Source organism: Artibeus jamaicensis, unplaced genomic scaffold (genome assembly GCF_021234435.1).
Source record: "Artibeus jamaicensis isolate MK-2021 breed Jamaican fruit bat unplaced genomic scaffold, CSHL_Jam_final contig_793, whole genome shotgun sequence".
NCBI lineage: Eukaryota > Metazoa > Chordata > Mammalia > Chiroptera > Phyllostomidae > Artibeus > Artibeus jamaicensis.
This window is the reverse complement of record NW_026521975.1, coordinates 10016982-10037430: the sequence shown is the minus strand read 5'-3', so window position 1 is coordinate 10037430 and position 20449 is coordinate 10016982. Positions and strand designations below refer to the sequence as shown.

General features: G+C 40.6%; 1 protein-coding gene across 9 annotated transcripts in view; it reads left to right on the top strand.

The window, feature by feature from the left end:
- SENP5 (SUMO specific peptidase 5) overlaps positions 1-20449 on the top strand; it is a 77349-nt gene that overhangs the window by 30303 nt on the left and 26597 nt on the right. For 7 of the 9 annotated variants that reach the window (XM_037147395.2, XM_037147396.2, XM_053672827.1 and 4 more), the window contains 4 exons: positions 4172-4277; positions 4420-4558; positions 4815-4862; positions 10019-10096. In XM_037147395.2, coding sequence (XP_037003290.2) covers positions 4172-4277; positions 4420-4558; positions 4815-4862; positions 10019-10096 — 371 coding nt within the window. The remainder of the gene's footprint in view (positions 1-4171; positions 4278-4419; positions 4559-4814; positions 4863-10018; positions 10097-20449) is intronic. The other 2 variants (XM_053672825.1, XM_053672828.1) reach the window with 2 other exon arrangements.

Genomic DNA, 20449 nt, shown 5'->3' with positions numbered 1-20449 from the left:
CTCTTTTTGGGAAGGGATTTTTTATTCTTTTTGTGTGGTTGTTTTTGGCTTCCTTATGTTCCAAATCATTGATTTGAGTCTCAACTTCATCCACTCTTGTGTTGTTTTTTTGTAAATTGTTCTTTATTTCAATTAGTGTGTCCTTTGATTCTGACTGGGTCTTTTTTATGCTGCTGAGGTCCCCACTAAGTTCCTTGAGCATGCTTATAACCAGTGTTTTGAACTCTGCATCTGGTAAAATGCTTACCTCATTTAGTTTCGTTCTTTTTCTGGAGTTTTGATTTGTTCTTTCATTTGAACCATATTTCTTTGTCTCCTAGTTTTGGCAGCCTCCCTGTATTTGTTTCTATATATTAGGTAGGGCTGCTTTGACTCCATGTCTTGGTAATGTGGCGTAATGTAGTTAGGTGTTCTGTAGGGTCCAGTGGCACAGCCTCCCCTATTACCCAAGATGGGTATTTGAAGTGTGCCCTTCTTGTGGGCTGAGTACACCCTCCTCTTGTAGTTGAGCCTTGATTGCTGTTGGCAGATCAATGGCCAGGATTTACCCAGGCCATTCAGTTGCAATACTCTCTGTGAGCACTGACCACCAACCTGTGCCCTCTGTGGAGGATCAGCTGTTCAGGGGCAGGGTGGTGGTGCTCCAGTGTGGTCTGTAGCTGCCCACTAGGTGCGATGGCTCTGGGGTTTCCCAGGTAGTGCAGGCTGAAGTCAGCCCCCAGGGTGTTTGCCCGGGACACACTGCCTAAGCTGCAAAGCAATCTGAGATGTAGCAATCTGCTACTTGTGCTGGGTTTGGATATTCCCAGGCAAAGCCAAGCTGTGAATCTAATCTGGCTGCCACTAGAGCTCACAGAAGCCTGGTCTTACTTGTTTGATAGAATTTAGGAACCAAGACCAGCCATTCTTATGGAAAAGCAGCTTGAGGGGGACACGTAAATTGGGTGGGGCAGAGCCTCTGGGGATCTCCTAGGTGGGGCAGACAGTGTTAGCCAAGTTGATGAAGTATCAGATGTAGCACCGCTTACCAGCTCTGTAAGGGAAGGGTTTAGCAAAGGGTAGATGGCCTCTGCTCGCCCAGGTGCCAGACACTTTAGTTTCTCCTTGTATACCACTGGTGCCTTTCAAGCTGCTGTATCAGTGTTGCAGCTCAGAGGGAGTGAGTCTGAGTAAATGAGTCCATGTGTGGGTTTTTTAAAAGGAACTGCTTTGGACTCCAGAAGTGTCTTCCACCGACTAAATCCCCACTGTGTTTTGCAGCAAGAACTTGTGGGGACTTACCTTCCTGGCACTGGAATCCTTGGCTGGGGACCTGGTGTGGGTCTGGGATTTCTCGCTCCCGAGATATCCCTCCTGAGTTTTTATCCACATGGGTGTGGGACCACCCTGTTCCGCATCTGTGCCTTTCCTACCAGTCCTGGTGGATGTGGTTTCTTTAATTCTGTAATTGTCAGACTTCCATTCAACTTGATTTCATAGTTGTCAGACTTCCATGCAGCTTAATTTCTGGTATTTCTGAGTGATGCTTGTTCTATATTTTAGTTGTGATTTTTGATGCAGTTTTGCAAAGAGGCGAGCCGTGTCTCTTTCTGCCACATTCTTGACTGGAATTCCCCTATACTTTGTTTCTTGGTCATACTGACATTTTAGTACTTTTAAAGTAAAATAATTATATTTCAAATGTACTTTTCCTTTTTGGTTCATTAGTTTGGTGATAGCAAGTGGGTTAAGAAGTATGAATTTATCTCTCATTTTAAGTCTGTTTTCTGGGTAATTCTTGGCTCACAAGTGTTAAAAGGGAAAGATGAATAAGTTGTAGAGCAAAGATTATAGGTATTTCTTGATTTGGAGGTGGCACAGCATAAGCGCTAACTGCTCAGTTTCTGTGGTTGCCTGACCTGCATATGCTAGTTAAGAGTCCTTGGAGAAGTTACTTAACCTCCCTAAGCTTCATGTCTCCATTTGTAAATAGTGATACTGTCTAGATAGGGTATTTACGAGGATGAAGTGAAATATGCTGGTGCTTGGTTTATGGTAAGTGCTCTTTAACTGTTGTTTTACTTCTGGTCCCAGTGAGTAAATGGTGTACATCAGTGAGACATTGTCATCTAGGGTTCTCCTTGAAGATTCTGGTAGGGCTTTTCTATACATTAGGAATCCATGTTTATCATCTGAAAGTGAAAACAAAAATACAGGTAAGAGGGAAAAATGTTAACAACTAAAAATCCCCAAAATACTACCACTCAGCAATAACATTGTTATTAGCAAGGACACCTCTTTAATACTCATTTGGAATTGAAGTCCATATCCGTATGATAGCCAAGCCTGCTTTCTTATTTGAAAAGTCTCAGTGAAGGTTGCTGGTCCTAAAGTTGGGTCTTTTTTTGTTGTTGTTAGGGTCATTATTTTTATATAAAATTTGTTCCTTAAATGCAGTTTCTCAAATGTTGGAATTCCTTCTGTTTGGACCCATTCTCCCACATAGATACAAGATTATACTTAGATAACTATAAGATAAATTGTAGCCCTTGCTGGGTTGCCCAGTTGGTTAACATATCATCCTGATACACCAAGATTGCAGGTTCTATCCCCAGTCAGGACACATACAAGAAGCAACCAATGAATGCATAATGGGTGGAGCAACAAATCGGATGTTTCACCCTCTCAAAGTCAATCAGTAAATCTACATACTTAAAAAAAAAGATATGGTAAGTGCTGTAGACAAATGTATGCTCTATTCCTAGTTTAGAAGCCCCATATCTCTGTCTCCTACTCTAATTAAGCTGGAACATGAGATCCCCCTTTTTCTCTTCTGTATGCCCAAAGCCTAAACCACTGAACGCAAACAACTCTGTGCTGTTTTGACCTTTGTTCTTGTCTTAAACCTTTCCCATTGGTAGCTACTCTGATGGGAGACTAACAGGGGGAAAAATAGATTTTCCACACCCTTTTTTGTTCCTCTCCCATACAAAACATTCCATTCCCAAGACAGTTATTTGTTGTGGGTCTTTTCTTCATTTGTATTGATGTGTAACAGGGGCCTTACTTAAACTTAGAGAGTTGGGTAGAATAAATAGCTGTTGTCCTTAGTTTCCCCATGTTAACCTAGTAGACTTAACTGTCAAACTGACGGTTAGCCAGGCTGTTGCTGTCCCCATTCAGCACTGGTCATGCCTGCACTTCTGTGAGCCTCTTAAACCTTCCCTCCCCTCGGTTTTTTTCTTTATTACTTAGGAATAATGTCCTGGTTTTATTCCCTAGGGCCTTTTTAGGTATATTCAGTGGATCCTTTTGGAAGCCATTAAAATACATACATAGGTGACCTAAATTGACCTGAAGACTATGCTATATTTTGGCCAAGAAGTTATCCTTAATTCTCTTTTTCTTCTTAAAATATGCTTCAACAGATACTATCCAGTTAAGCTTACCTTACAGTGTTATTCAGAGTATGCTGCTTTCAAATTATATGATATTAAAAATGCTTTAGAATTTGTCCCTTGCTATGAGATGAAATTAACCTTTACCAAATGATCTTTGACAATGATCTCAACAGTTAATTCTGATTGTGATTTTTAAATAGATAATTCATTCCATTAACAAATGTGATAGACACGTTTAATCAGGTAAATTTAATCAAGTTCTTTATTTTTATTGTCCAATTAGAGTTGTCTTAGTCCCCCCCTCCCCCGTTGCTCTCTTCTGCTCTGCCCACCCCCCCAATTAACCCCTTTAGATTTCACTCCTTAGGAGACAGGATTCTACTGCGAGATAGAGTCTGGAAGGAGTCAGCCTTTGGCTTTAGCCAGCCACGCCTTCTCTAATAGCGCAGTAGTATTGTGGCTTAGAAATCCAATGTGAAATGATGCTGTAGGGCATTCCCTAGATTGGAATGGTGAAGGCCTAATTCATTTAATTTGTTTATAAAACATAACTTTTAAAAGCTTTTTAAAATTGTTTTTCAAGTACAGTTGTCTCCATTTTCACCCCCCCATCTCACCCATCCCCTCCTCCCACCCTCGAACCTACCCCCTTTGGCTTTGTCCAGATTTTTAAACTAATATATGTAGTAATATGAGTAAATGTGTGTTAAGTATTATGTAAAGGTTAAGTATTGGGAGAATGATTTGCTGAAAATGGTTTTTTCCATCTTAATTTTCTTTCTTTGTTTAAGGATTTCTAGATGAGGTTATGAAGAAGTATGGCAGTTTGGTCCCACTCAGTGAAAAAGATGTCCTTGGAAGATTAAAAGATGTCTTTAATGAAGACTTTTCTAATAGGTTTGTCAATGATGCCTAAGTTAAGCCTTTTTTAAAATAAAATTCTTAGTATGTATGACTTTTTGTGATTAAAAAAGATTTAGCAATAAATAGAGCAGAACTTACATTTTTAATCTTTTATTTCAAAATCTTTCTGTTTCAGAAAACCATTTATCAATAGGGAAATAATGAACTATCGGGCCACACATCAAAAATGCAACTTCCGTGTCTTTTACAATAAGCACATGCTGGATATGGATGATTTGGCGACGCTGGATGGTCAGAATTGGCTGAATGACCAGGTGAGTGTGTTGTAAGTTCCCATCATGGGAAAGTTGCAGAGGACATTGGACAATAAAATTTAATTAATAACTTCTGGATTGGCCTCCCAGTTGTCTTTTGGAATCAAGGATTCTTTATTCCTTACTGAAATGACTCACTAACCTCACTATCCAAAAGGTTTGATCATTGTTAGCAGTATATTATGTTATTCATTCTTAGGGGGATGTTTTGAGTTGAATAGGGTTAGTAAGCTGGTTTTATGTTGACTTTTTATAGGTCATTAATATGTATGGTGAGCTGATAATGGATGCAGTGCCAGACAAAGTAAGTGAAAACTTACTCTTCTTTAGGAGAGTCCTTATTTAAAAAAAAACCTCAAAAAACCTTTATGTAATTATTTGATATTCCTTAGATTTTTTTTCTTGTGTTGATTCTAGAGAGAGGAGAAGGGAGGGAGAAAGAGAGAGAAACATCAATGTGAGAGAGACATCAATTGATTGTCTGTTGCATGTACGCCGACCCAGGACTGAACCGGACACCCAGGTGTGTGCTCTGACTGGGAATCGAACCCACAACCTTTCAGTTTGCAGGTGTCATCCAGTCAACAGAGCCACACTGGCCGAGGCTGATATTCCTTAGACTTTTTAAAAAGAGTTACACTCTTGACTGGTGTGGCTCAAATGGTTGAGTGTTGTACTGCAGAGAAAAAGGTTGTGGGTTACATTCCTGGTCAGGTCACATGCCTAGGTTATCGGCCAGGTCCATGGTTGGGGTGTGTACGAGAGGCAGAATCCATCAATGTTTCTCTCACATATTGATGTGTCTCTCCCTCTCTCCCTCCCCTTCCCTCTCTCTAAAAAAAATAAATCTTTAAAAAAAGATAAAAAGGGTTACATTTTATCTTGATCATGTGCTGGGATGGGGCTTACATTTTGTGAAATCACTTCTGCATGAGGGAGTCATGATGCCAGTGTTATCTTCCTTATTTGTTTCGAACTGAGTACGTTAGCCCTGACTTGGTGTGGCTCAGTGGGTAGGGCATTGTCCAGCAAACCTGAGGGTCACTAGTTCGATTCCTGCTCTGGGCATATGCCTGGGTTGCAAGCCAAGTCCCCATTTGGGGGCATGGGAGAGGCAACTAGTCGATGTTTTTCTCTTTCTCCCTTCTGTTCTCTCTAAAAAAGTAAATCTATAAATAGAGTGTTTGTTTGTTGATATCTTAAAGAAATTTTTTTTGGCAGAAGATGCACAAGAGTGAATATTTGTTTTAAGCCTTTTAATTAATTAGCTTTTTAGAGTGGCAGGGAGGGGTAAAGAGAGGGAGAGAGCCATTCATGTGTGAGAGAAACGTCGATGCATTGCCTCTTGTATGTGCCCCGACTGGGGACTGACCAGTAAATCAGGCATGTGCCCTGAACAGAAATTGAAACAGTGACCCTTTGCTTTGCCAGTGATGATGTCCAACCAACTGGGCCACACCAGTTAAGACTGCTTTAAGCTTTTAAATTTAACTTAGTCTTGTTCTCTTTAAAAAAGTGGTAAAGTACCTTCACTACTGTGGCTTGGTTGGAGCATCATTTCATAACTGAAAGGTGGCAGGTTCAATTCCCAGTCAGGGTACATACCTAGGTTGTGGATTCAATCCCTGGTCCAGGCATGGTCATGTGCGACTCCAGCCCGGACACATGCAGTCTCGGATCTCCAGTCTGGGCACGTAAGGGAGGCAACCAGTTGATGCTATTCTCTCACTTTGATGTTTCCTCTCTGCTTTCCTCACCCTCTAAAAGCAATGAAAGAAAAAATGTCCTGCAGGGTGAGGGTTAAAAAAAAAGTGGTAGTGTTTATTTTAACTTTATTTTGGATTAATCTTTTATTTTTTAAAGATTTTATTTATTTTTAGAGAGAGAAGGGAGGTATAGAGAAAGAGGAACATCAACATGTGGTTGCTTCTCATGCACCCCTTACTGGGGACCTGGTCCACAGCCCAGTCATGTGCCCTGACTGGGAATTGAACCAGACACCCTTTGGTTCGCAGGCCAGCACTCAATCCACTGAGCCACGCCAGCCAGGGCTCTTGGATTAATCTTTGCTATGCTACTCAGTTCAAATACAAACTGACTCCCTTAAACTGTAAAATTCCCTTAAGAACTTAGTTATATATTAAAACTATTTTTATTTTTTTTTAATTTTTTTATTGATTATGCTGTTACAGTTGTTCTATTCCCCCCTTCATTCCCCTCCACCCTACCCCCCATTCCCACCGTTACCCCCCTTTAGTTTATGACCATGTGTCTCAATTCCTTTAGATTCTATATTTCCCATGCTATTCTTGCCCCCCCATCTATTTTCTATCTACTGTCTATGCTACTTATTTTCTGTACCTTCTCCCCCCTTCTCCTCCTCCCACTCCCCCTGTTGCTAACCCTCCTTGAGATCTTCATTTCTATGTTTCCACTCCTGATCTAGCTGTCCTTTTAGTTTGCTTTTGTTTTAGGTGTGGTTGTTAATAACTGTGAGTTTGTTGTCCTTTCACTGTTCATGTTTCTTTAACTTCTTTCTCTTAGATAAGTCCCTTTAACATTTCATATAATAAGGGCTTGGTGATGATGAACTCCTTGAATTTGATCTTATCTGAGAAGCACCTTATCTGTCCTTCCATTTTAAATGAAAGTTTTGCTGGATAGAGCAATCTTGGTTGTAGGTCTTTGGATTTCATGACTTGGAATACCTCTTTCCAGCCCCTTCTTGCCTGTAAGGTCTCTTTTGAGAAATCTGCTGACAGTCTGATGGGGACTCCTTTGTAGGTGACTGTCCCCTTAGCTCTTGCTGCTTCTAGGATTCTCTCCTTCATTTTAATTTTGGCTAATGTAATTATGATGTGCCTTGGTGTGTTCCTTCTTGGGTCCAACTTCTTTGGTACTCTCTGAGCTTCCTGGATTTCTTGGAAGTCTATTTCCTTTGGCAGATTGGGGAAATTCTCCTTTATTATTTGTTCAAATAAGTTTTCCACTGGTGGCTGTGCCTTTCCCCCTTCTGGTACCCCTATAATTCGGATGTTGGAGCGTTTAAAGATGTCCTGGAGGTTCCTAAGACTCTCCTCATTTCTTTGAATTCTTGCTTCCTGGCTCTTTTCTGTTTGGCCATTATTTGCTTTCTTCTGGTCCACTCCATTGATTTGAGTCCCAGTTTCCTTTTCATTGCTATTGCACAGGTGTCCTGTGCAATTCCATTCATTTCAATTAGTTTTGCCTTCATATATTTGTCTAATTTGTCGGTATAAACAACCAGTTCTGTGAGGATCCTGATGACCAGGGTTTTAAACTGTGCGTCTGAGAGTTTTGCTCTTTCTTCATCGCTTAGATCTATGGGCTCTGGGGCTTTGAGATCTTCTTGCGACATTTTTGGTCAGTTCTGGCCCTTTAAGTGTGAGAAGCGGTGCCTTGGAGTCCCAGGTCGCTGGGTTGTGATGTTGTATTTGGGGGCGTGGTCAGAGCGGGGAAATGGCGACCCCCTCTGCTGTTTCTCACAGCTGGGTGAGGATTAGCCTCTTAGGTGGTTCACCTGGGCTGGGCCACTCAGAGTCGCTGGGTTATGACGCTGTATGTGGAGGTGGGGTCAGAGCAGGGAAATGGCGGCACCCTCCACTGCTGCTTACGGCGGGGACCCACCGGGCCCTGGTCCAATCGCCCACTCCCTCGCCTGTCCGCCTGCGCACAAATGCGCGACCACAGTCAACACGCAGCACCGCTCCCCCACTGTCTCCCCCGAGGTTGCTCGCCTGGTGGCTCACTTGGTCTCTCACTAGGTCCAATCCTGCGCCTGGATTCCGCAGGCCTGGATTCCGCGCACCTGAGTCCATCTGACCGAGTCCTCCTGTGTAATCCCGCTTCACCAGCCGCTGGTTTTGCCCCTTACCGGTCAGGCTGAAGAATTTGTTGTTAACGGACTTCCGAAAAGTTCAATTTTCCGTGTTCTGGCTGTGTTTTCTGTTGCTAATATTTAGTTGTCTCTAAACTTGGTTGTGTGAGAAGGCACGGCACATCCACCTATGCCTCCATCTTGGCGGAAGTCCTCTAAAACTATTTTTAAATTTAATGTATTTTCTTTCTGAGTACTCAGGTTGCTTAGTGAACAGCCTTTGATTTCAACAAGCAAAACCTTTCAAAGTACTTCATAAAGTTTTATAAGTCTAATGGTTTAATCAGGTGATGTAATGAATTTCAGATTCCAACACTATTTATGAATATAGATAGACAAAATGTCATGACTTCCCGCTTAAAATCACAAATATGGTCCTGGCTGGTATGGCTCAAATGGGTTGAGCACTGGCCTGCAAACTAGCGGGTTGCTGGTTTGATTCCTAGTCAGGGCACATGCCTGAGTTGCGGGCCAGGTCCCCATTTGGGAGCGTGAGCATGTGAAAGGCAACTAGTTGATATACCTTTCACTTCTCCATGTTTTGCTCCCTCTTCCTCTACCTCCCTTCCATCTCTTTAAAAATAAATAAATAAAAGTCTTTTTAAAAATTGCAAATATGTTACACATTTTAAATTGGAATCATGAGGCTAGTCTGTCAGATTGCATTCTTGATTCTGATGCGTACAAAGTTTGAGGATCTCTGCTCTAGAGAGAGCTACTGTAAGCTCTGTTTTATAGATATATCTATATCTTAAGCTACATAGTTCTCAAAATAAATATGCATGAGAATCCCTGGAAGATTTATAAAACCAGATTGCTGAGCCCCAACCTCATAGTTTGTGCTTTAGTAGGTCTGGGGTAGGACCTCAGAATTTGCATTTCAACAAGTTCCCAGGTAATGCTAATATTGCATGTGGTCTGGTGACCACATCCTGAGAACCTCAGCAGTAACAGAACAATTTTTTCATCATAAGTAAGTCAGAGTTACTGGGTAAACACTTTAATACTACAATACTTGACTCTCTCAGGTGAGCTGATACTAATTTATAAGCCAGAGAACTTTGAAGCCAAGGATGCAGGACATGATGTTCCAAATGACCAGAATAATTCTTTCAATGCTAGAAGTGATTACAGTAAGGCCTTTTTACAGTTGTTATGACATTGAGTGTCTTCAAATTCACTTTCTTCACGTGAGGTTAGTTTTCATAATCTGTATTCCTCTAGTTCAGAGTAATCTTATCGTAGCTTCTTTTACCTTGATCACCTAATTTGGGGAAATTTGTCAGCTTGTTTTCTCTTCTTGAGTAGATTCAGATAATCTACTTACTGCCCATTTCAGCTCTAACTATGGATAACAGGTATATGGTCATTGTAATGGAAATTTGGAACAATCTTTTGTGAAACATGTAATATACTTTCTATATTTATGGTTATTATTTTAAAGAAGAAACTTATTATTTTTGTCTACAGTATATTCAAAGATTTTTACATTTCCATTTTTTGAGTTAAATCTGGGCACAGACTAATATAATTTTGGTGCTTATATTTGCTGTCTCTTCTAGGTTCACTTCTTCAACAGCTTTTTTCATAGACAGCTGGTAACCAAAGGATATAATGGAGTAAAAAGGTGGACTAAAAAGGTATTCTTTTTACTACTCTTTATTCTAAATTTAAAATGCAAGTGATAAGTCACTTTGAGGGAAGAATAAGAAGTTTATTACCAACATGATATTAAATAGAAACAGACTCTTTAATGTGACAGTTTTTTATTGATTCTTTTAAATCTTGTTCAAAAGACATTAGTAACATGAGTCTATCCAGTTGAATATGTGGAGCATGATAAAACAACCACTGGGCAGAAAGTTAATGGTTTGCATTACTGTTACCTCATTGTGCAACTTGGACAAGACATTTAATTTGGGCTTTAGATTGCTTGTTTATCAAAATGATAAATTAGAGTAATTCCTAAAATTCCTTTCAGTCTTTTTTTATTTTTTAAAAGTTTATTTTATTTTTTAAAGATTTTATTTAATTATTTTTAGAGAGAGGAGAATGGAGGGAAAAAGAGAGGCGGAGAAACATCAGTATGTGGTTGCCTCTCATGTGGCCCATTTGAGACCTGATCTGCCGCCCAGGCATGTGCCTTGACTGGGAATTGAACTGGTGACCCTTTGGTTCTCAGCCCATGCTCAGTCCATTGAGCTATACCAGCCAGGGCAAAAATATATATATATTTTTAATTGATTATGCTATTACAGTTGTTCCATTTTTTCTCCCCTTTATTCCTCTCTGCCCTGCACCTCACCTGCCACCCTCTTTCCTCACCAACCTTAGTTCATGTCCATAGGTCATACATACAACTTCTTTGGCTTCTTCATTCTCTATATTATTTTTTAAGATTTTATTTATTCATTTTTAGAGAGAGAGGAAGTGAGGGAGAAAGAAGGGGAGAGAAACATCAATGTGTGGTTGCCTCTTGTGTGCCCCATACTGGGGACCTGGCACACAACCCAGTCATGTGCTCCAACTGGGAATTGAACAGGCAACCCTTTGCTTCACAGTCTGGTGTTCAATCCACTGAGCTATACCAACCAGGGCTCCTATAGTATTGTTAACCTCCCCTGTCTATTTTGTACCAACCATTTATGCTGCTTATTCCCTATACCTTTTCCCTCTTTCTCCTCCCCCGCCCCGCTGACAACCTTCTATGTGATCTCCATTTCTGAAATTCTGTTCCTGTTCTAGTTGTTTGCTTACTTTGTTTTCAAGTTTAGTTGTTGATAGTTGTGAGTTTGTTCTCATTTTACTGTTCGTATTTTTGGTCATCTTCTTAGATAAGTCCCTTTAACGTTTTATGTAATAAGGGCTTGGTGGTGATGAACTTTAACTTGACCTTGTCTGGGAAGCACTTCATATGCCCTTCCATTCTAACTCATAGCTTTGCTGGATAGAGTAATTTTGGATGTAGATCCTTGCCTTTCATGACTTCGAATACTCCTTTCCAGCCCCCTCTTGTCTGCAAGATTTCTTTCGAGAAACTAGCTGATAGTCACGGAAATTCCTTTGTAGGTAACTCTTTCCTTTTCTCTTGCTGCTTTTAAGATTCTGTCCTTATCCTTAACCTTGGGTAACTTAATTATGATGTGCCTTGGCTTGTTCCTTCTTGGGTCCAACTTGTTTGGGACTCTCCGAACTTCCTGGGCTTGTATGCCTATCTCCTTCACCAGACTGGGAAAGCTTTCCTTCATTATTTTTTCAAATAAGTTTTCAATTTCTTGCTCTCCCTCTTTTTTTTCCTGGCACCCCTATGATTTGGATGTCGGAACGTTTAAAGTTGTCCCAGAAGTTCCTAAGCCTCTCCTCACTTTTTTGAATTCTTGTTTCTTCATCCTGTTCCGGTTGATGTTTATTTCTTCCTTCTGGTCTAAACCATTGATTTGAGTCCTGGTTTCCTTCCCTTTACTGTTGGTCTCCTGTATATTACTCTTTATTGCACTTTGCATAGCCTTCACTGCTTCCTCTATTTTTCAACCATACTCAACACTTTTGTGAGCATCCTGATTACCAGTGTTTGGATAGGTTGGCTCTCACTTCATTGCTTGGTTCTGTTTTTGGAGCTTTGATCTGTTCTTTCATTTGGGCTATATTTCTTTGTCTCTGCATTGCCTCTTACATTGTAAAGGGTGGAGCCATAGGTATTTGCCACTGAATGGCAACCCCCCATTGCTGTGTTGTAGTGCTGTATGTTGGGGAGGGGTCAGAGAGGGAGCAGTGCTGCTTGCTTGGTGCCCGGCAGGCTTTCAGTAACTTGCCCTTCTTCCCCCAAGCAAATTAGGCCCTTCTGGTGATGATTCCCAGGTGTGTTGGGCTTGTGTATGTTCTAGGACCCTGTGGGTCTCTCACTGAACTCTCCTGTGTGCCTGGGAAATGGTGCTGCAGCATTTCCCACAGATTTTTACAGCCAGAGGTTTTTGAGGCTTTATTTCTCTGTGCTGGGACCCTGGGTTGTGTGGTCTGTCTCCCTCTACAGTTGCTCCTCCCAATTTATCTGCACACAATGTTGGCTTGCTGGATCCTCTCCAACCTGACTGCCTGTCTCTGCCCTTCCCACCAGTCTGGATAACTGTTTCTTCTTTAACTCCTTGGTTGTCAGACATCCATAGAGTTCAACTTTCTGGCAGTTCTGGTTGTGGTTTCTTTTTAAATTTGTTCTTGTCCTTCTTTTGGTTGTGCAAGGAAGCAAAGTATATCTACCTACACCTCCATCTTGGCCGGAGTCTCAGTCTTAATTTACAGTATTTTGCTGTGTATAATGAGCAATTTTTTGCCCAAATTTTTGTGGGAAAAATGAGGACTCACATTATACATGGGTGTAGTACCTGAAATACCTTGTATCTGTTCTTGTGTTTTGTAATTGTTTGTTACATGAAATTTCTTTTACCTTACTATGTTCAAAAATAAATGCTAAAATTTATAATATTAAAAAGTATCTAAATAAATTAAAATTGAATTAAGTAATTAAAACAAAATATTTTTCTTGAAAGTTTGGGCCAAAACTGTGGGTGCGTGTTATACATGGGAGCACGTTATTCACAGCAAAATATGGTGTCTCTATATTCATTGACTGTGCCAGAAACATTGAAAAAGCCCATTTATATTCTATTTTTGATATATTGAGAAAATCACCAACAATTTCAAATTCTAGTTATAGGCCTAGATATATTATAACTTTGTACTTTTTATACTGGATGGATTAGACCAGGGGTGTCAGACTCATTTTCACCAGGGGCCACATCAGCCTCCCAGTTGCCTTCAAAGGGCAAAATGTAAGTTTTAGGACTGTGTAAATGTAACTACTCCTTAGCAGTTAAGCGAGAGCTCGGTGCTGCTGCTGGGTAAAAACAAGGTGTCGGGCCAGATTTGGCCCACGGGCCTTGTGTTTGCCGCCTGTGGGTTAGAGAAATTACTACTAAGTCTTATTTTAAGTAGTTGTGGATGGAGATAAATTTAAAACAAAAAGATTTGATTTATGTATTTTCAGCGAGAGGGGAAGGGAGGGAGAAAGACAGGAAGAGAAACATCAATATGCAAGAGAAACATCTTGTGCGTGTCTTTGGCTACTATATTCCCTATGCTGTATTTTACATCACCATGGCTATTCTGTAACCACCTATTTGTACTTCTTAATCCCCTTACCTCTTCATCTGTTCTCCCACAACCCCCTCCCATCTGGCAACCATCAAAACGCTGTCCTTATCCACAATCCCATCTCTGTTCTTTTTGTTTTCTTAGTTTGTATTTTAGATTCATTTGTTGATACATATGTACTTATTGCCATTGTATTGTTTGCAGTTTTGATCTTTTTCTTATATAAGTCCCGTTGACATTTTTATAATAATTATTTGGTGATGATGAGCTTCTTTAGTTTTTTCTTAACTTGACCTTATCAGGGAAGCTCTTTAGCCTCACTTCAATTCTAAATGATAGCTTTGCCGGATAGAGTAACCTTGGCTGTAGGTCCATACTTTTCATGACTTTGAATATTTCTTTTGGGAAATCGGCTGACAGTCTTATTAGAACTCCCCTGTAGGTAACTAACAGCTTTTCTCTTTCTGCTTTTAAGATTCTCTCTTTATCTTTAACTTTTAGCATTTTAATTATGATGTGTCTTGGAGTGGGCCTCTTTGCATACATCTTGTTTGGGACTCTGAGCTTCCTGGACTTGCATGTCTATTTTCTTCACCAAATTAGGGAAGGTTTCCTTCATTGCTATTTAATTAGATTGCCAATTTCTTGCTCTTTATCTTCTCCTTCTGGCAATCCTATGATGTACATGTTGATGCACTTGAAGTTGTCCCAGAGGCTTCTTATACTATACATGTTTTCTTGGATTCTTTGTCCTTGTTTTGATTGGTTGATTTTTGCTCCTTATGTTCCAAATCATTGATTTGATTCTTGGCTTCATCCACTCTACTATTGTTTCCTTTTAAATTTTTCTTTATTTCAATTAGTGTATCCTTAATTTCTGACTTGATCTTTTTTATGCTGTTGAGGTTCTTACTAAGTTCCTTGAGCATCCTTATAACCAGTGTTTTGAACTCTGCATGTGATGGATTGCTTATGTCCATTTTGTTTAGTTCTTTTTCTGGAGTTTTGATTGGTTCTTTAATTTGGGCCATGTTTCTTTGTCTCCTAGTTTTGGCAGCCTCCTTGTATTGTTAGGTATTAGGTAGAGCTGCTGTGACTGCCCATCTTGGTAGTGAGGCCTAATGTAATAGGTTTACTGTAGGGTCCAGTGGCTCAGCCTCTCCTGTCACCCAAGCTGGGTACTTGAGATGTGCCCATCTTGTAGGCTGAGTACACCCTTCTCTTGTAGTTGAGCCTTGATTGCTATTGGGAGGTCAGTGGGAGGGATTTACCCAGGCCAGTCAGTTGTAAGTACTTTCTGTTACCACTGACCACCAACTTGTGCTCTGTGGACCATCAGCTGTGCGGAGGCAGTGTCTTGGAGCTCCAGTGGGGTCTGTAGCTGTTCACTAGGTGTGCAGGCTCTGTGGTTTCCTGGGTGGTGCAGACTAAGGTCAGCCCCCACCAATATTCTTCTCAAGCCTCCCAACATTAGTTACAAAGCAACCTGGAGGTCGCTGCTACTTGTGCTGGGCTTGGAGGTTCCCAGGTGAAGAAAAGCTGTGATCCAAGGCTGGCTGTTGCTAGTGCCAGGTTCGGAATCACTTAGCAAGAGATGTGGGGGCTAGGGACTCACTGAGGCTGGCTGTTGCTTTTTGAGAGGATGTAGGATGTTGTGAAGCATGAGCCAAGACCAGCCATTCATATGGAAAAGCACCTAAAGGGCTGGGCCCTTCAGTTGGGTGGTATAGAGTCTCTGGGGATCTCCAGAGCAGGGCATACGGTGTTAGCCAGGTTGATGGAGTCTTTGATATGGTACCTACCTGCTGACTCTGTGGCTCTGTCTGGGGATGGCTCAGAAAAGAATCAGTGGCCTCTGCCCATCTTTCTGTCTGGAATAATGCTATCTCCCAGCTCTCATTCTGATGCCAGACACTTCAGTTCCTACCTATGTGCCACTGGTCCCTTTCTGGCTTCTACCCTGGTGCCAGAGCTCAGAGGGAGTGAATCTGAGTAAGTCTGTGAGTGCCCTTTAAGAGGAACTGCTTGGGTGGGAATCCCCTAGTTTCTTCCACCAACTCCATCCCCATTGGTTTTTACAGCCAGAAGTTACGATGACTTATCTTCCTGGCATGGAACCCTGGGCTGTAGAGCCTGATGTCGGACTGGGACCCCTCATTCCCGAGATACCCTTCTGGAATTTTTATCCACCACATGTGGGTGTAGGACCAGCTTATTCCATGTCTCCTACCAGCCTGGATGGATGTGGTTTCTTTAGTTCCATAGTTGTCAGACTTCTGTTCAACTTGATTTCTGATGGTTCTGAGTGATGTTTTTTCTATAGTTTAGTTGCAATTTTGATGTGGTTGTGCAAGGAGGCAAACCATGTATATCTACACCTCCGTATTGACCAGAAGTCTGCTAGGTGTCTCTGTAAAAGAATTTATAAAAAAAATGTCAAGGTAGTAAAGTCTGTTCTTTGTACAACTTAAACCTCAGAGGCTATAAAGAAAAGTAATTTAATTATGTAAAAAGAAAAATAATTTTGCATATATAAATAGAAGCAATGTAAAAACAAAAATTGTAAACTGGGAAATAATTTGCAATATCGCAGAAGTAATTTTCTTTAAAGGGCTTCTTCTACAGATCAGTAAGAGAAAGACCCCACCAGCTCCTAAGGAAAATGGGTGAATGATATCATTGAAAGCTCTCACCTGTGTGGCTCGGCTGGTTGGAGCACGGTCCTGTATGTTTCCCTTTATGTCGGAAACAAATGGTGGACGGTTCCCATCCCTGACTGGGATGAGTATGGGAGGCAGCCGATTGATGTTTCTCTCTCACATCCAAGTTTTTTTCTCTCTCCTTTCCTCTCTCTCTAAAAGCAATGAAAAAAATATCTTCAGATGAAAATTTTTAAAAATTAAAAGATTTAGAGTGAAGAAAGGCTTCTTATTGGTTTGTTGTGGATATAAGTCTTCTGTGACATCTGTGTTTTGTGGTTGTTTTCTCAGTCTGTTGCTTTTCTACTTTATTTTTAAAGATTTTATTTATTTATTTTTAGAGAGAGGCGGAGGGGGAATGTTGAAGGAGAGGGAGAGGAACATCGATGTGTGAGAGAAACACCAGTCAGTTGTCTCTCTTGTGCCCTGAAACTGGTAACTGGTTACCCTTCAGTTTCCAGGCTGGTGCTCCATCCACTGAGCCACACCAGCCAGGGCTGGAAATTTTAAATTTTGTTGAAACCTGCCCTGGCTGGTGTGGCGCAGTGGATGGAATGCCAGCCTATAAACCAAAGGGTCACCAGTTGGATTTCAGTCAGGGCACAGGCCTGGGTTGTGGGCCAGGTCCCTGGTAGGGGGCACATGAGAGGTAACCACACATTGATGTCTCTCTACCTCTTCTCCCCTCCCTCCCTTCCCCCCTCTCTAAAAATAAGTAATTAAAATTCTTTTTTTTTAGTGTAAGGAAATGAAGATTCAGGCTTTTTAAAAAATTAATTTATTTATTTATCTTTAGAAGGGAAGGGAACAAGAGAGGGAGAGAAATATCAGTGTATGGTTGCTTCTCATGTGACCCCTGCTGGGAACTGGCCCCTGCTGGGAACTGGCCTGCAACCCAGGCATGTGCCCTGACTGGGAATCGAACTGCGATCTTTTGGTTCACAGGCCCATGCTCAATCCACTGAGCTACACCAGTCAGGGCAAATGCATTAAAAATTATAAATTTTGATGAAACCTAATTTACTATACTTTTTCTTAATGTAGTTCTTGCTTTGTATATCCAGTCTAAAAATTTTTCCCTGAGATGTTTTCTTTTAATGTTACAGTTTTAGGTTTTACATTTACATCTCTGATGTATATCAATTTTTGTGTAAGACATGAGGTTGAGATCAAGGTTCTGTTTTTTTTCTCAGTGTGACTATCCCATTGTTCCAATGTCGTTTGCTGAAAAGACTTCCTTTTCCTTGTTTAATTGCTTTGGCAACTTTGTAGAAAACCAGTTTGACTCTGTATGTGTTGTATATTTCTGGACTTTATATTCTCTTACATTAATCTCTATTCTTATGCTTCTACCATAATATCTTAATCACTGTGCGTTAGTAATATGTTTTTTTTAAAGATTTTATTTATTTTATTTTTAGACAGAGTGGAAGGCAGGGAGAAAGAGAGGGAGAGAAACATCAAATAATTGCTTCTCACAGGTTGCCAACTGGGGACCTGGCCCACAACTCAGGCATGTGCCCTGACTGGGAATCAAAGTGGAGACCTTTCACTTTGCAAGCCACTGAGCCATACCAACCAGGGCTAAATAATAATATGTTTTGAATTCAGTATAAATTGGCTAGTTTTATCCATCTTTTTCCAGATTGTTTTGGAGATTCAAGGTCCCCTTGCATTTTCATACAAATTTTACAACCAGTTTGTTAATCTCTTCTTTAAAAAAAAAAAAACCTATTAGATTGTGGTTTGTATTGTATTTGATCTGTATGTCCTTTGGGGAGAATGTATATCTTAACAATATTGCATCTTCCAATCCATGAACATGGCATATTTTCCGTTTGTTTGGGTCTTTAATTTTTCTCAGCGGTGTTTTATAATTCTTATTGTGTGGGTCTTATACATATTTCTAAAAGGTATCCCTAAGCATTTCGTATTTCTGAAACTGCTATAAACAGAAATTATAAAATTTTATTTTTCAATTGCTTGCTGTTAGTTTGTTAGAAATACAGTTGATTTCTGTATGTTGACCTTATATTCTATGACTTTGTCAAACTCACTACCTAATTCTGTGAGGTTTTTGTATATTCTGTGAGATTTTCATAGGCAGTCATGTTTGTAATTAGTGACTTTTCTTTCTGTGTTTCCAAACTGTATGTCTTTTTTTTTTTTTTCCTTATTGCTAGGACTTCTAGTATAAAGTTGAATAGAAGTAATTCGAGAGGACATCTTTGCCATGTTCTCAATCTTAGGAGTAAAGCATTAAGTCATTCACTAATAGTGATGTCAGCTGTGAGTTTTATGGTAGGTGCTCTTTATAAGGGTAAGAATGTTTCCTCCTTAGTGTGCTGAGATTTTTAAAATCATAAATGGATGTTGGGTTTTATCAAATGATTTTCCTGCATCCGAGGAGGTGATCTATAGTATCTCGTCTTTATTCCTTTAATGGACCTCAAACTGAAGTTAGTAGCACCTAATCTTGAGACATTCCAGTCTTAGGGCCACTTTATAGCTCTCGAAGCTTCAGCTCAGTCGTGAAATAACTTCACTTCTATTTATTGAAAGAACATTGGTTAAATCAAATCACATAACAGGATTATGTATTTCCATGTGGCAATAGGCAGTTCTGTATAATTCTCTTATAGGCAGTATGACAGATAATTGAGATCAGTAATACAATCCGCCCCCCACATTTTAAAAAAAATTCTACTTTGCATACAGTATTCCTTTCTTTTTTTTAAATTTTTTTATTGATTATGCTGTTACAGTTGTTCTATTCCCCCTTTATTCCCCTCCACCCTACCCCCCATCCCCACCATCACCCCCCCTTTAGTTTATGACTATGTGTCTCAAGTCCTTTAGATTCTATATTTCCCATGCTATTCTTGCCCTCCCATCTATTTTCTATCTACTGTCTATGCTACTTATTTTCTGTACCTTCTCCCCCCTTTTCTCCTCCTCCCACTCCCCTGTTGCTAACCCTCCTTGAGATCTTCATTTCTATGTTTCCACTCCCGATCTAGCTGTCCTTTTAGTTTGCTTTCGTTTTAGGTGTGGTTGTTAATAACTGTGAGTTTGTTGTCCTTTCACTGTTCATGTTTCTTTAACTTCTTTTTCTTAGATAAGTCCCTTTAATGTTTCATATAATAAGGGCTTGGTGATGATGAACTCCTTGAATTTGATCTTATCTGAGAAGCACCTTATCTGTCCTTCCATTTTAAATGAAAGTTTTGCTGGATAGAGCAATCTTGGTTGTAGGTCTTTAGATTTCATGACTTGGAATACCTCTTTCCAGCCCCTTCTTGCCTGTAAGGTCTCTTTTGAGAAATCTGCTGACAGTCTGATGGGGACTCCTTTGTAGGTGACTGTCCCCTTACCTCTTGCTGCTTCTAGGATTCTCTCCTTCATTTTACTTTTGGCTAATGTAATTATGATGTGCCTTGGTGTTTTCCTTCTTGGGTCCAACTTCTTTGGGACTCTCTGAGCTTCCTGGATTTCCTGGAAGTCTATTTCCTTTGCCAGATTGGGGAAAATTCTCCTTTATTATTTGTTCAAATAAGTTTTCCACTGGTGGCTGTGCCTTTCCCCTTTTCTATAATTCGGATGTTGGAGCGTTTAAAGATGTCCTGGAGGTTCCTAAGACTCTCCTCATTTCTTTGAATTCTTGCTTCCTGGCTCTTTTCTGTTTGGCCATTATTTGCTTTCTTCTGGTCCACTCCATTGATTTGAGTCCCAGTTTCCTTTTCATTGCTATTGGTGTCCTGTGTAATTCCATTAATTTCAATTAGTTTTGCCTTCATATATTTGTCTAATTTGTCAGTATAATGAACCAGTTCTGTGAGGATCCTGATCACCAATGTTTTAAACTGTGCGTCTGTGAGTTTTGCTATTTCTTCATCGCTTAGATTTATTGGCTCTGGGGCTCTGAGATCCTCCTGCGTCATTCTTGGTCTGTTCGGGCCCTTTAAGTGTGGAAAGCGGCGCCTTGGATTCCCAGGTCTCTGGGTTGTGACGCTGTATGTGGGGGCGTGGTCAGAGCAGGGAAATGGCGACCCCCTCTGCCGCTTCTCACAGCTGGGTGTGGAGGAGCAGTGCCTTAGGTGGTTCACCTGGGCCGGGCCACTCAGAGTTGCTGGGTTATGACGCTGT